The sequence below is a fragment of the Gallus gallus genome, chromosome 3 (genome assembly GCF_016699485.2).
Source record: "Gallus gallus isolate bGalGal1 chromosome 3, bGalGal1.mat.broiler.GRCg7b, whole genome shotgun sequence".
Lineage (NCBI taxonomy): Eukaryota > Metazoa > Chordata > Aves > Galliformes > Phasianidae > Gallus > Gallus gallus.
The window spans coordinates 31,539,104-31,554,353 of NC_052534.1; the positions used below are offsets into that span (position 1 = coordinate 31,539,104).

The 15,250-nt window shown below is 40.0% G+C and overlaps 1 protein-coding gene across 7 annotated transcripts in view; it reads left to right on the forward strand.

The window, feature by feature from the left end:
* The window catches only part of RMDN2 (regulator of microtubule dynamics 2), a 44,662-nt gene that overhangs the window by 136 nt on the left and 29,276 nt on the right, over window positions 1–15,250 (forward strand). For 4 of the 7 annotated variants that reach the window (XM_040698551.2, XM_419514.8, XM_046939205.1 and 1 more), the window contains exons 1-5: window positions 199–242; window positions 759–1,225; window positions 7,615–7,804; window positions 8,748–8,850; window positions 10,862–10,922. In XM_040698551.2, coding sequence (XP_040554485.1) covers window positions 771–1,225; window positions 7,615–7,804; window positions 8,748–8,850; window positions 10,862–10,922 — 809 coding nt within the window. In that variant the 5' untranslated portion in view covers window positions 199–242; window positions 759–770. Of the gene's footprint in view, window positions 1–198; window positions 243–758; window positions 1,226–7,614; window positions 7,805–8,747; window positions 8,851–10,861; window positions 10,923–15,250 lie in introns of those variants that run through there. The other 3 variants (XM_040698550.2, XM_015283752.4, XM_040698553.2) reach the window with 1 other exon arrangement.

Here is a 15,250-nt window from a genome sequence, read left to right on the forward strand (position 1 = left end):
GGTTCGCAGGGGGAGGCCTCGGCCGGGACAGCGACCCGCCCGCCTCCCTACGCGTCGCGCCGGTGCTGCCGCAAGCCGCAGGGCGGGCCCGGCGCCCTCCTCCGTGGCGAAGCGGCCGTCACCCCGGCGGCTCGGCCGGCGGTCGCGGCGGAGGCCCGTCCCCCTCGATCCGGGTATCGCCGCCCCCTGGGCCGCGGCGGGAGAGCTGCGGGAAGCGCTCCCGCAGCCGGAGCGGCCCGCCGGTACGTAGCGGGGCGACGGGCCCGGGGCTGGCGCTGCCGCCGCCGGCTTCCCCCTGCCGGGACGGGCCGCGGGGCGGGCGGCCGCGGGGGTAGTTGAGCGCGAGGCTTCGGTGCGGGGCAGGCGGGAAGCGGGCGGGGCGGGCTGCGCTGCGGCCTGACAGCTGCCCGCCGCCGGCCGGGGGGGAAACCCGGTTGCCGCGAGTTTCTCGCCTTTAAAAACAATAAAATACTCAACGCAAACTGCGGGGAGCGCTGTAAGTGAGGGCTGAGATGCTGTGCAGGTACAAAAGTGTGCGTCCTTGTCCCCAACAACAGACCACAGCTGTCTTGTTTTTGCTGTCACTGCACATCGCCTGTTATTGCAGAAGCTGCTGGAGTTGTGCTCTGGCTTCAGGTCTGCAGTGTGCACCGATTATTCTAGCCTTAACATTTTGTGATTGAAACCAAAGTAGGTGGTTTGGGTAGAGTGGGAAAATGTCTTTAACTCTGCCTGTTATTGTTGTCTCACAATCTTAGGAGAGCGCAGAAATGTCTCACTTTGAAAATAAAGGGCTGATACTGGGCATTATGGCAGGGACTGCTGGAATAAGCCTGGTCCTGGTTTGGTACCACAAGACCCGAAAACCCAGTGCAGCCATGAACATGCCTGCGTTCACAGATGTAGGTAACAAGCTTAATTCTGTGGGTTTGGAACATGAAGCTCATAACGAACAAGGAGCAGTCATGGTTTTACATGGAAGGCAACTACAGATACTTGAAAAACTGAACGGTTTGCTAGTAAGTGTGGATGAACTGAAGAGAGAGGTGAAATTTCTGAAAGAAGCTATTCCAAAGCTGGAAGACCTTGTTCGAGATGAGCTCCAAGGGAGAGGGGATGCACAGAGAGCGAGCCCATCACACAGAGCAACAAGGCGGAGGAAAGCGGAGGCAGCACCTGGTGCAGCAGAAACTACCAGCTCTGAGGAGGCAGAAAGTGAAGGAGGGTGAGTTGGTCACGTTTTGTTTCTGCTGTAGTTCATACGCGGTGCAAATGGCATCATTATGTAAGTGAAGCTTTGTGTTCTAAACAGTAGTCCTTTTAAAGTTTTATGTATATTTTATATTTCTCTTTTCAGAAAAAGATCAGATTAGTTGTTTTCAAATCAGAGAAAACTCTGTGTGACCCTCTGTAAGTCCACACTGTGGTGAAGTTGGTCCAACATGAAGTCCAATACAGACTGCCACAGTTGAGATTAGCAACAGTCCGCTGCAGTATTGCTACATAGCTGTGCAATGAGAAGCAAAGTTCAGGATAATGGTGTGATTTAATATCACTTCCAGCAATGAAATAGTCTTGTTTAAGTCTCTGCCAGAGCTGGTTCAGACTTTAGGAGTGCTTTTAGTAACTGTTTCCTATGAGCCTTAAAGATGAGTTACTACAGTGTTCTGCCAAAAGGTGTTGCATGCTTTGGAAGTTATGTCTGAATGCAAGGCGTGTACACGTGGCAGCCTTGTTTATGTATATTTGCTACTGCATATGTTTCCTGGTGCCTTAATATTAATCATGGGTGATCTAGTGTGCTAAGGTTCAAAGTTCCTGGTTTTGATCACAGCTTATAGTCCAATTGCTGTTAATGAAATCTTCTTTAGGCTTCAGCTGGGGAACATGCTGAAGGATGAGATGTACCTGGAGTTCAGGAGAGGAACTGTAGTTCTGTAATTTCATCTCTTGCCTAATATGCCCTACAGTAGTACTGTGAAAATGGTGATGACATTACTCCCCCGTAATTACATCTTTGTTTTGCTATAATGGATTAGAAATTTATATGCAGTTTATTCAGTGTGTTTATAGCAGCTGTTTTCTGGTTAACACCTCCTCAGGGTTTTACATACATTGCATAGGCAGCATGATGCCCATAAATTGTCCATCTTAAGTAACTTTTTTCCTCTAATGATGTGTAAATTAATAGCAGTAATTTGAAGACAGCAACGTGCTGCACGTAGTAATTAATGAAATTCTGTTTTTGAGGAGTTCCTCCATAGGTATTTTCAGTTCCCATGGACAGAATCTTCTCTTTTGTTACAACCCAGCCTTCTTGCTTTTATTTTGATAGCACATTCTGAGAACTATCAGTTCTGTTACAAATCACTTGTTACCCCTTTTTTTACTTTAAACGTTCAATATTGACAAGCGATGTCAAAGGCATTTCTTCTTCTTGTTGTGTACAAACATTTCAAGTTCTGTAGTTTCTCACATTGTTTTATAGTTTGGTTGGTTTGGAGAGGCCTTTATACTGAGCGTAAAATATTTGGAGATGTAGGTAAGTCTAAAGTACCAGGCAACAAATGATCAGGTTCACAAGCACAGTATAGTTGTCCTTCCACTCCTGACACTGAGATCATTACATCTTCTTGGCAGAAGTGATGTGTTGCTGTTTGGGAACTAACCAAAGAAACTTGTCTGTTCAGGTTCTGTGTGACGAAAAGATTGTGATGGGATGATCCAACACAAGTGATTATAGTGTGAAAGAGTACTGAGTGTGTCCTTAAGAGAGGCCTTCTCTGATGAGTATTTGTGTACAGTTGGAAGGAAGGATGATAATTCAAGGTTGTAGATAGCATTAGTCATTTGGGTATATAATTTTCAATGATGTTTTTTAATGTCTTTTGAAATGAGGAGGACTTTTTTTTTCCAACACCTTTTACTCGATGTGCTTGTTTCACTTATCTTCTCAATACTTAGGATAATTTTATTTCATTTTAGTAAGTTCTTCTTGTAAATGGAAATAGGTTAATAATCCTGGTTTGCATACAGCTGAGATGTATGTAGGTTTTTCTGAGGTTGTATGTAACTTCAGTGACAGTAATGTGCATTATATGAGAGTTTTCTATAAGAGACAATAAGACACAGACATTTTTTGTGTTAATATGCTTCACTATTTCATGTGCTGTAGGTGTGTAAATGCCATGGGCTCTGCTTTATGTTGTCCTGTGATAAGTCTGTGCATGGCAATGCACTCAGCTACTGGCTTGTGCGCTAGAGAAATGTTAGTTACACATTAAACATCTTTTTTTCACTTTTGATTTTCTGTCTAGGATAAAGTACGTGCAACATGTTTCACAGCCCCAGCGATGCTTTTATGATCCAGAAGATAGGGTTTTGCTTGTGTTAAGCAGTTCTGGTTTTAAATGACACATGAATAGGTTGATAGGTTGTGCCAAATGACTACACCAGTTTCAGGTTTGCAAACTTTTCCCAGGAAAGCTTTTAATATTAGTTTTTTTGTTTTTTTGTTTGTTTGTTTTTTACTATTTCTTCTTTTTTTGCTGGCAGTCCCTGCTGTGACCTTCACTGCTTTGATCTGTCCTGGTCTGTTCCCAGTGTCACTGTTGATATTCAACATCTTGCAGAGAAAAGCTTTGCATTATTGCTTTTCAAAAATTATATGTTTCTATAAGTGGAAAAATAACACTTTTTATTAAAAAATTGTATTTATTTTCACATAATAAAAGCTACCCTGAATTAATGAGACATTGACTGAATACTCAAGAGCTCACTGCATCTAGTCTGTTTGACATTCTGTTCTTAACTGTTTCAGTTTCCATTCTTCACTAAGACCTCAGTCTTTACCGTTTGAGAAAGTGTAACAACAGCACATTCATTTAAAAATAAATAAATAGTGTCTAGGTGATCACCTATGTTGGTAGATCTCTCCTAATTCTATCCTACTTTCTTAGGGCAACAAAGCTGGTGAGGGGTCTGGAACACAGGCCTTATGAAGAGCGGCTGAAGGAACTGGGATTGTTCAGTCTAGAGAAGAGGAGGCTCAGGGGAGACCTTATTGCTCTCTATAACTACCTGAAGGGAGGTTGTAGTGAGCTGAGGGTCGGCCTCTTCTCTCGTGTGACTAGTGATAGGACTAGAGGGAATGGCTTCAAGCTGCACCAGGGAAGATTCAGGCTGGACGTTAGGAAATACTGCTTCTCTGAAAGGGTGGTCAGGCACTGGAATGGGCTGCCCAGAGAGGTGGTGCAGTCACCAAGCCTGGTGGTGTTCAAAGAGCATTTGGATGTTGTGTTGACGGACATGGTTTAGCGGGAACCATTGGTGAAGGGCGAATGGTTGGACTGGATGATCCTGTGGGTCTTTTTCAACCTTAGCAATTCTATGATTCTCTGATACTTGTCATTTTAATAAGGTTTAATCCCTGGTGCAGGGATGCTGAACCGTTGAAACCGGCATCACGTTTGGCACCAGCCTTCAGCAAGCCCGTCACCCAGGCTTTTCAAATCACATTTGGTGTCAGTCACCAGAAAGATTTAGATCAGTAAATTCTTTTCCTTCCTATGTTTTATGTATAACTTTTTTCTTAAAACGTTTCCTTTGCCTGCTTCTAAGAATTACTTCCCTTATTTCTTCATTTAATATCGCTGCCCATTTCTTTTCAGTGCAGTTTTCAGCTGATCTGACTCATGTTTGGCAAATGTTTCCTCAAAGGCTGTATGTCATTACTAGTGGTTGTGTATACTCTACTGGTTCATCCATGCCAATTTGATGTAGATGAATCTGTGACATATAATCACCGTTCTACTGAATTAGCTGGAGCAGATGGGGCATTGTCTGTGACTGGTGAATATTTTTTAAGTTGCCAGGGAGACAACAAACCACATTTGATCTGTCCCAGGGTTGAAGCGTTGTGAATGGATGGTGCCTGATTGGGCCCAGTCAGAAGGCAGTCCAACCAGTTGGTCCAATCTGTTGAACCAGCAGAGCGAGTTTACACCACAGCAGTGTTTTATACCTGGTAGCTCAATCAGGTTTTTCTATTTTTATTTTTATGGTGTTTTTTTTTTTTTTTAATGTGATACAGTGTGTCTAGATTTTGTAACAGCTTAACCACAGTGTGGTGAGTCTACAGCATGGCTTCTATTTGCTTTTTGGACTTTGAACGGTCTTCTGTGGTCTGAATCCTGTTGGCTGACCATTGCTCCTCACATTCTTATTACTCACTGTTGTTCTCTTTTAAATAAGATCTATTAGTAATAAAGATTAAAGCAGTTTGCAGTGAGTGTAGACATTTTTAAAGTTCTTCCAGTTTTTCAGGTATTGGTTAATGTGTTTTTCACATGTAAATATTCACTTTTCATAGAATCATCCGGGTTGGAAAAAGGCCTTCAAAGCTGTACAGCCACAGAATGATTTGGGTTGGAAGAGACCCTAAAGGTCATCTGGTTCCAGCTTCTCTTTCTGTACACAGGAACACCAGCCCCATCCAGCCTGGCTTAGAACACTTCAAGACATCAGGCATCCACAGCTTCTTTGGGCAGCCTGTTCCAGTGCTTCACCACCCTCATCATGAATAATTTCTTCTTAATAGCTAAACTAAACCTACCCTCTTTCAGTTTAAAGCCATTACCCATTGAACTATCACTACACTTGCTGACAAAGAGCCTCTCTCCAACTTTTTTGTAGACCTTCTTTAGGTAGCTGAAGGCTACCACTAAGTGGTAGTGGAAGGAAGTGAGATCTCCACAGAACCTTCTCTTCTCCAGGCTGAGCAAGCCCAGCTCCATCAGCCTGTCTTGGTAGGAGATGTGCTCCAGCCCTCTGATCATCTTCATGGTCTTCCTCCACTCCATCAGCTCTATGCCTTTATTGTGCTGAGAGCCCCATGCCTGGACATAGTACTTTAGGTGGGGCCTCACAAGTGCAGAGGCACAGTCACCTCCCTTGTCCTGCTGGCCACCTCTTATTTGATGCACCCCAAGATACGCTTGGCTTTCTGGGCTGCAAGTCCACACTTCTGGCTCACATCAAACTTCTCATCAACCAACACTATGAAGTCCTTCTTCTCAAGGCTGCTCTCAATCCAAACACATCCAACCATTTTCTGTTTATCATCTGATAAAACACCAGGTGAAATAGCAGATGTTAGAGTAGTTACATAAAAGATTTGAAAAGCAAACCATAAAAACTCTTCTTCCTATGTTTCTGATTTTCTTCTTGGTTTACTTTCATCGTCCCTTAAACTCTAGGAGATTTTGGACTGTGTTGAAATAAATCTTTGCTTTGCTTCTGTACTTCTGTGTGTGTGTGTGTGTGTGTGTATTTATATATATATATACACATACATACACTTAGTATAGCTCTTCATAACATGCAGCTTGCTCTTCTGATATGAGCGGATGCATAAACCTGCTAATTGGTTTCTGAAATCAGTTATCAAGCTCTTTTTATAACAGTTTTATATCAATAATATCTATTATACTCTTATTTTGTCCATAGGAGGGGCTTCATGTCTTGAAATAAAACTATCTTCAGTTCAAACATTTTACCCATGTTGTTAGGAAAAAACCCTAGCTATTTATTTTTAGAGGTCTATATAGCCTTCTTAATGTGTTACGTTTTTGTGCTAAAAATGTTTCAACCATGACAAGGATTGAACAGAGAGCTAGTAAGAAAATCAATGCAATCAGAAACAAAACAGAAAAAACTTTACTTGTGCCTTGTTTGCCAAAATGCTGAAATGATGTTTAATGCTTAATTAAATTATCTTGCTCTTATTTTATCCCTGTGACTCCTGAGCAATGGAGGAGTTTGCCTAGGTTGCCTGACTGGTGAGATGGGGACTCATAACAGATGAAGTGGTTACTTTTTAAATACAGTGCTATTCAGCTGCTCCTATCTGAATTTGGAGGACCCTAATGTATGCTCAGCACTTTGGACAGTAAGGCCAACTGCTTATCTCTGTGTGGAATTTATGGCTTTTGTAAATATTTCCTTGTCCTTGACTGCCTTGTGCTGAGTACTTCTGCATGGAGCATAATTAATTACTGTAAGATCTTCCCAGTTTCAGATATTCTAACCTTCAGAATGTGCAGAAGATCACTGTTATCAATTTGTTTGTGTGTATTATCACTTATACTTAGATCTTGAAAGTGTTTAGGAGAACATTGCGTAAGTGATTCTTACAGCACTTCTGGTGTGATTAGTAAGCTCATTCGCATTTCAAAATATAGATAAATATATGGAAGAAATAGAGAAATTGAGGTAAAGAGTTGAAGAGGGTCAGATCTGCAAAGTGTTCAGGGTTGCAGGGAATGTCTTAGTACACATTAGTGATTTAAAGTGTTCTGCATTTGGAGCACAAGGACACACGTTTCTAATATGTCTCTAAATTGTTTGTAGGATTAGGCAGGACAATTTGAAATTATGGTTGTGCTGTCCTTTTGAAGATAAAGGTTCTGTAATAATTATAAGCTTGACTTCATGAATAAAAGCTTTTCGGTTTGGACAAATGGGGTAAATTGCACTGAATTTTTGGCATTTCACAGTGATTTGCCAATATTTATATTTTTAGAAAAGGTAGTTATTCTTTTCTGTGATTTTTAGTTACCTTACAGCTCATACTGATACTGAAGGAGACTCTGAGGAAGAGAAGGGGTGTAAGAAGTCACCTGATACCACTGGGCAGCCAGAAGATGAATTATTTAATCTTCTACAGGAGGTGGACAGTTTGCACAAGGGTTCAGAGGATGATAAGAAAGAGAGCTTCAAACTGCTACTTGAGAAAGAAGCCAAGGTATTGGTCTTATGTTGCTATTAACTCATGTTTAGCACTACCTCTGTGAACTTCCTTAATACAAGCATTAAAATGCACACAGGAATGAAAGTGCAATTTCATACATACTTTGAAAGTATATTGAAAAATAAATATTTCAAGATGCCACCAATATTCATGTTGGGTGGGCATGAAAGTTTTGTTGTATCAAACAAGATACTAGACTCAAAAATTTAGAGACTTTGATTTTGTATTTTTGTGTGCAATAAAGAAAGATATTGTGGGCTTTTTTCCTGGGTAAATGAAACTTTTTTTGCTGGTTTTAGAATGGCCTGTATGAGAAAGTCCTGTGGAATAAGTTATTAACCAGACTAAGTGTTCTGAAGAAATCAAACTATGAGCCTGTAGTCTGCTTATACCCTTTGGTAATCTTCATGTGCGCTTTTCCTTTGATGACTTTACTATGCACTTGTTTAATTCTTGATAAAATTCCAAAATGTTTGACAGTTAGCACTCCATTCAGTTTATCAGTTTATTCTGCTTTGACAAATATAATTAGGTCTGATTACAGTTTCATTTATGTATTGGAATGTCCAGGCAGATTGATGAAATGCTACTTGCAAGTGAATTTGATGCTCATTTCAAATCTATAGAAAGTATACATCACATCATTCAGGAATCTGTTGGATTTTACAGAGTTACATTTATATTTTAAATTTAAAAAAGAACTTAAAAACTGATTTTTGAAATGAAGCCTCTTTAGCTTGTCCAAAGTATTTCCAAAACATTTTTCTCCTTTGGCAGTGAGAAATTGATATCTGGTTCTCACGTAAATTAGAAGTAGTATAAAAGGATGTAAAATAACCAAATATTTATGCCGTGTTTGTCTAACCCACTCTAAGTGTTATTAAAGAAAACTGTAAATCACAGTCTGATCTGATTCTAGGTTGTTCTCTACTTTCAGTATGAAAACTGTGTGGGCTTTCTTTGGAGATTTGCACGTGCTTATGGAGATATGTTTGAGATGGCTACTGATGCTGAGGAAAAGAAAAGATATGTTTCTGATGGTAAGTAGATGGAAAATGCTTATGTACAAAATCTTCTGAATGTAGTGAAACATGCTTTGAACTTTGGTAAGGATTTTCCATCCAAACAATGTCCAATCTAGTAAAATGGGAGTGTTTGTACTGTAATAAAAATATTTTGTGCAAAACCTATCATGTTGTACAACTTCAGTCCATTCTTTCATCTCTAGAGATATAAAAAAATGGCGTATAAGGAGTATTGTTGGTCACAGTTTCAGTCTGTTGGCTATGGATGATGCCTTAAAAATCTTCATTTTGATGAAAATCAGATGGAAACAATATAAAAAATATTTCAGAACAGTTTCTTAATTACACCTTTGAGAGAGAGAAAAGCAAACTCAAAGCTTGTTTTTCTGAGGCAAAGTAGCACTCCTGCAAATCAGCAGTTTATTTTATGATGGTACTGGGGATAAAACTGTCTCTTGTTGATGTTTTTTCAAGATTCACATGTATGACAATTTAAGATGTTGCTTCCAGGTATCCCTCCCTGTGTATCCTGTTTGATAGCTTAGCCTCAACAATGTTCCAGTGTTCTTCTTCACAGCTTTTTTTCTTTATTGCTTTTAAAAGCATTTCCCTTTCTTTTACAGTCTAGTTTCATATTGGCTGGAAGGACGGTATGTTTCCCTTCCTGTTTTGGACCTCCTTCTCTTGACTACAATAAAGCCTACTTTTCTACCTGTATCACTCTCCTCCAGGCTTTCCAAACATGTCGTTCTTATGGTAATCTCTTTGCCTGTATCTGGGAATGCCTCTCTATCCTTTATTTCTCCATTGCCTCTCCCTTTTTGCTGCACCAAAGTAAGGTTTTGTAAGTGTATGTAATTCGGTCTTTTGTGATTCTTCTGATGTTTTGTAGGTTGTTTATTTTTTTTTTTCTGTCAGAAGGAAGGACAACATTGAAAAAGAAACTTTGGCTGCAATTTGTCGTCCTTAAAGGCAATGTCATGCCCCTGGGCTGTTATTACTTATTCTGTAGCCAATTTAGGCATATCCCAAGGTCCCTGACCTTATCTTTTTGCTCCTGTCCTCTCATCATAAAGACTCGTGCTTTCTTAACTACTTAATTGATGCTGTCTTTGGTTTAGTAGCAGTTTGGCTTCTTTATGTGGAAATTTCTGTGGGGATTATAGCACAAACAACTTTACAACAGGGATCTCTGTTGGATTTTTGCTTTTACCAGTGACTAGTTGTAGTCTCTCCTGAAGGAAGATAATGGCATAGCAAAAGACAGGGAGTGAGATGGAATGACACAGGGATTAGGTCTTGGGTAGTCAGCCTCCTTCAGCTCATTCTCATGAAGGGGTGGGTGGTGGCAGCCCTTTTCATCTGTTTTTGGAAGTGATGCAGAGGGATTGAGACTGCAGGGGAGCTGGCAGTAGTTTTGTGTTTTTTCATTCCATTGGGTTAGAGGACTTTGTATGCTGCTCTTTGTTTTTATGAAGTTAACTTGTAATACAGAAATGTCAGTGTGGCTTAATTGGTTGCAGCTGAAACTGTGCAAACAGCAAGCATCTCATCTGGGTGCATAGATTTGATCAGGCCACCTTCTGTCATCTTTGTTCAATTAAAAGCAGAACCTAGTGGAAGACTTTGTACTGGAAAGGAACTTCAACTAGCTAATCCCTGTACCCAAGGAAGGAAGCAGCTCTGCTGCATATTCTGAAAAGTGCTTATCTAACCTGCTTTTAAAGGTCTTAAAAATAACACTGCCTCCTTCAGCAGTCCAGTCTAGTCCTTCTCTGATTCAGTTGCGTCTGACTTGATAGAATGGATTAAGAAAAAATAATAAAGTTGCATCCAATTTATTGGGGTCTGAGTGCATCTATGTAAGTGCAAATGATGTAAAGCCATGATTGTCCATCTATATTTGCAAGAGAATTTTTAATTTCCTTGCAGCCTGATTCCTATATCTGATTGCCTAGTTCTTGGTACTTGCCAAAGATGTAGAGGAGTATAATAAATCTTTTAATATATTGTATTCCTTTTACAGGAAAGGCTAAAGCTGAAAAGGCTGTCCAGTTGGATGCCATGAGTGCTGAGAGTCACCAGTGGTAAGTTTGGAAAATTAATTTCTGCATAATTATATGTATTTATCAAATCCAACACAAGAGACAGCTGTCTTTGGCTATAAAGAAGTACCCCCATTATGATGGAGCTGGATATCAACTTCATAAAATATTCTTTAATATTTGTCGTAGTTTTATGGAAGTCATTAGTTGTAGCTAAATAATTGCATTGAAGTATTCCATGAAGCATTTATTATAGCATGTGAGACAACTCACAAACCAGGCTTTAATGACTACTGTGAAACGTAGGTGGGAGTATTTGCTTCAGTCAATATATTATTGCTCAGAAAAAACTATTTGCTATCAGTTTTCTATTTACTTTCTCTCTAAACACTTCTCAAAATAATGTCATTTGGCCTCAGACTTTCTTTACCTTTATGAAAAGTAAGCATTCTCCAAAACTTTGATAAGCTAAACTCCAATAATCAGAAATAGACAATAGGAGTATTATGAAAGTTTCAAATAACTTCTCAGATTTTGCTTTATTGTATAATTTTCCTCCAAGCTTGGCACTTGGATTAATTTCATAGACCTTTCCTGTAGTTAAAAACTGTTTGCAAATGTGAATAATTCTTATCTGATCATCATTATCAGGTAAAAGATCATTCCACTGAGTTCTGACAATAGGTCCTCACATTGCTATTTTGTTAAGCAATTTCACTGAACTCCTGATTTCTTTTCTAGTATTCTTAGCTTTTCCTTTCCATTTTGGCTTCTATGTTTGTAATTAATTTTATCCTCACGTACTTAATTTGGGAATTCACTTAACTTTCAACTATCTAAACCTAATCCTGGTATATCAGGCTGTCTAAAAAGAAGTAGCCACTTGTGGAGCACGGTTTATATGAGTTCATTTTATCCACCTGAGTTAAAGTGACATCAATTTCTCCTCAGGTTGTTAACTACTTGGTTAGGTACAGATGGTTTCATTAGGTGACTCTTAGGCTTGGTATCTCACTCTTCCTGAGCTTCAGAGATGGCTGTGTTATGGTTTTGTGCTGTGTTGCTGTGAGCATTGTTGTGTTTCTATGATTCTTCTTTCTTCCTTTTGGTTTATAGCAACTAGTGACCAAAATGCCCACTATGTAACAACGGGGTACTGGAAGTGGTGTGCTGTGAGAATTTCAGGCTGGTTTTCACCTTCGTGGCAATTTGCATTTTCTCTCTCTGGTCTCCTGTAACTAATAATGACAGTGGCTGTGGTGTGGCAGTTTAGGATAAAGCTTTTGCTTTTGGCTGTTCTCAGCTGCCTGTTAATGCCTCTCTGCTGGAGTTTGCTACTGTGGCAGCAAATAATGGAAGAGGATAATTTGAGCATCACTAGTGCAAGGTGATACGAAGCTGCTGTAGCTTGAACACCTGCTGACAATAGTTTGCAGCCATTTCTGCTGTTAGGCTGACGGTAGCCATGGCCACTTGCTCAGAGTAATAATGCTGTACTCCTCTCAGCTAGAGCTATGCATTTAAACAACCATAAAATCTCACAAATGTATGATTGCCCATTTCTCTGCACCATCCTGAGAGACTGTCAGGTTGTATAAACTCAACTTCACTGGCAGAAACTATGCTGACAAAAACTTGCATGTTGTTGAGAGAGATGTAGGTGGTCTGTTGACTTCAGATGTGAGATCCTGTATTGGCAGGCACATCGAGCAAGGGAAGAATTATGAGTGTAAAGAGACATGCTCCAAAAGTTAGTTGAGAAAGCCTATTTGAGAGTCTTTACTTGAGTATTTTCTGTTTTGTAAACTACTGCTTTTTGTTAGAGGCAAGGGATTTGGGTATGGTTTATAGTTATACTTTTTGTACATGGATTGCAAATAGATATGACATTTTATTACTTGTTGAAATGGTGGCTTTCTAGTGATGTACGTGGACATCACAAATTCAAATAGCTTAGTGTAATCCCTCTTCCCCCAACATTAGCAGCTTATTTCTTCTTTCTTGAAGTCTTTCTGATTTGAAACATATATATATATATTTTAAAGTGTCATGTCTACACTGGATATATGGCTCTAGCTGAAGCCCTGAATGGATTGAATTTTCCTGCTGCTATGTTCCAGAAAGACAGTTGTGTGTTCTTGTCTAGCCTGCTAACTCTCAAGCTATGGTCCCTGTATATTCTCTTCTTCTGTGCCACTACTTAACCAGCAATGAATTTGTTTTGTAACTGTGTGTTTCTTTTCTTCCTCAATAGAGTGCTTTCAGCAAGTTTCATAGATTTGATGTTGATTTCAGCCCATTTCTCTGGTTTATTGAGCCATTGGCCAAATGCTTGCATCATCCCCTCTCAGATTACAAGCTTTTTAAAATGTTTTTTTATTCATTAATGAAATTATTGAAGTTAATGGATCCAGGACAAAATTCTGTGGAATACCTTTAATGACCGTGCAATTACTTAATCAATGATTCTGCAACTATTTAAACAATATTTCCATGACTAGATTGTGAGGAATGTCATGTGGGACAAAGTCAAAGGCTGTACTGAGGTCAAGCCATATCCCGTTTGTTGTGTTCCTCTAATAACGGTTTATCTTGTCAGGAAAAAAAAAAAGGTTTTGTTTGGTACTCTTTATTCATTACAAACTTGTGTTAACTGCTTTGTGTGCTTTTGACTTACAGAAAAAATGTTATCTCAGAATGTTTGCTGGCTTGTCTGTAACCTCTGTCCTGTCCTTCTCTTTCTGAATAAGAACTGATCTTCCTTTTTCCTTTCTGCTGGGATTTTCCCCATTACTCGAGAGAACGTGATTGTCAGCCATGTCAGATCTGCTTTGATTGGGTCTGGCTGATGCAAATTTATATAAACAGTTCGTTACACGTTAATCACCATGAAAAGGGAAGGAGAGCTCGGGAAATCTTTCCAGAATGAACTGGGCTCTCAAAACTGTATGCAAACAGAATTTTGTCTAAAAATAATAAGTAGACAAGACAGCGTGTGAACAGAAAACGGTGCAATACAATTAAGACAATGGAATCATAGAATGGCTTGGGTTGGAAGGGAACCCAGTGATCGTCAAGTTCTAACACCCCTGCCACAGGCAGGGCCACTGACCTCCAGATCTGGTGCTGGAGCAGGCTGCCCAGAGCCCCATTCAACCTGGCCTTGAACACCTCCAGGGATGGGGCATCCAAAACCTCTCTGGACAGCCTGTTCCAACACCTTACCACTCAGTGAAGAACTTCCCCCGACATCTAATCTAAACCTTCCCTCCTTGAGCTTAAAACCATTCCCCCATGTCCTGTGACTGTCTACCTGAGTAAAAAGTTTATTCCCCTCCTTTTTATAATCCCCTTTTAAATACTAGAAGGCTGCCTGAGGAAATAACATGGAAGTGACATCAAACCTGTAGTTAAAAATAGTAAGAAAGAAAATAAGTCTTAAAAATATTTATAGAAAAACAGTAGGATCACTAACAGGTGAGGAAGAAGTTGAAGGGCAGTACTCATCTCCAGATGTATTATACTTGTATGTACGTTATATGTGTCTACAGGTGAGTGTGGGATTTGTCCTCCCCATGTAGGGGATGGAAAACTATTGTGTACCTTTTGATATTCTAGGATACTTGCATGATGTAGCATGTGATACACGTGATCTTTTGGAGTCTGTACCCGTCTCAGCCAGCAGCTGGAGGTGATAGGAAAACCTAGGGTATTTCCTGTGGCAGTAGGCATTTGAGCCCAGCCAGGAATCCTCTGAATTGAACAGGGGCTCTATTGACTGAAGGAGGGGATCAGATACACAGGGAGAGCTTAGCTTGGGGTGTCTGCACGATGAGAATCTCAGCACAAATGCATACTCAGTGTGAAAGCAACCCTGTCTTAGAGCAAAACCCCTCCTTTTCATCTCACTGCCAATATAACGTTTTCTTAGCCTGTGTAAGATGAGCCTATCTGTTAGTCAGATGGAGTTTTCTCCATTTCCATGTAAAGTCCCCTGTTTCTGTATTGACAGCTGGTGCAAAAACTAGCTTCCTCACCTTGCCTAAGGAAAGTTTTAACTGATTCCTTACTAACATATACTTATTTCTGAGGGGCTTTGATATTTTCTGTCAGCACAACTGAGGTTTTAATTCATGTTTGGTATTGATGATCTCCAAATTGTTAACTCATGCATTTTTACAGGTGTTCTCTTAAACTGTTTAATATATTATGGCTTACTGAATGAGTGAGAATTAAATGCTAGACCTATTCTTCTCCTGGTCCTACTCCCTGCTCTCTGCTTACAGTTAACTCCTGGAGAGGCGGTGGAATGTGAGCAAAGAAGCTGTTGAATTCAGCCATATTAGTTTTGTCTTTTGTCTTTTAATTTT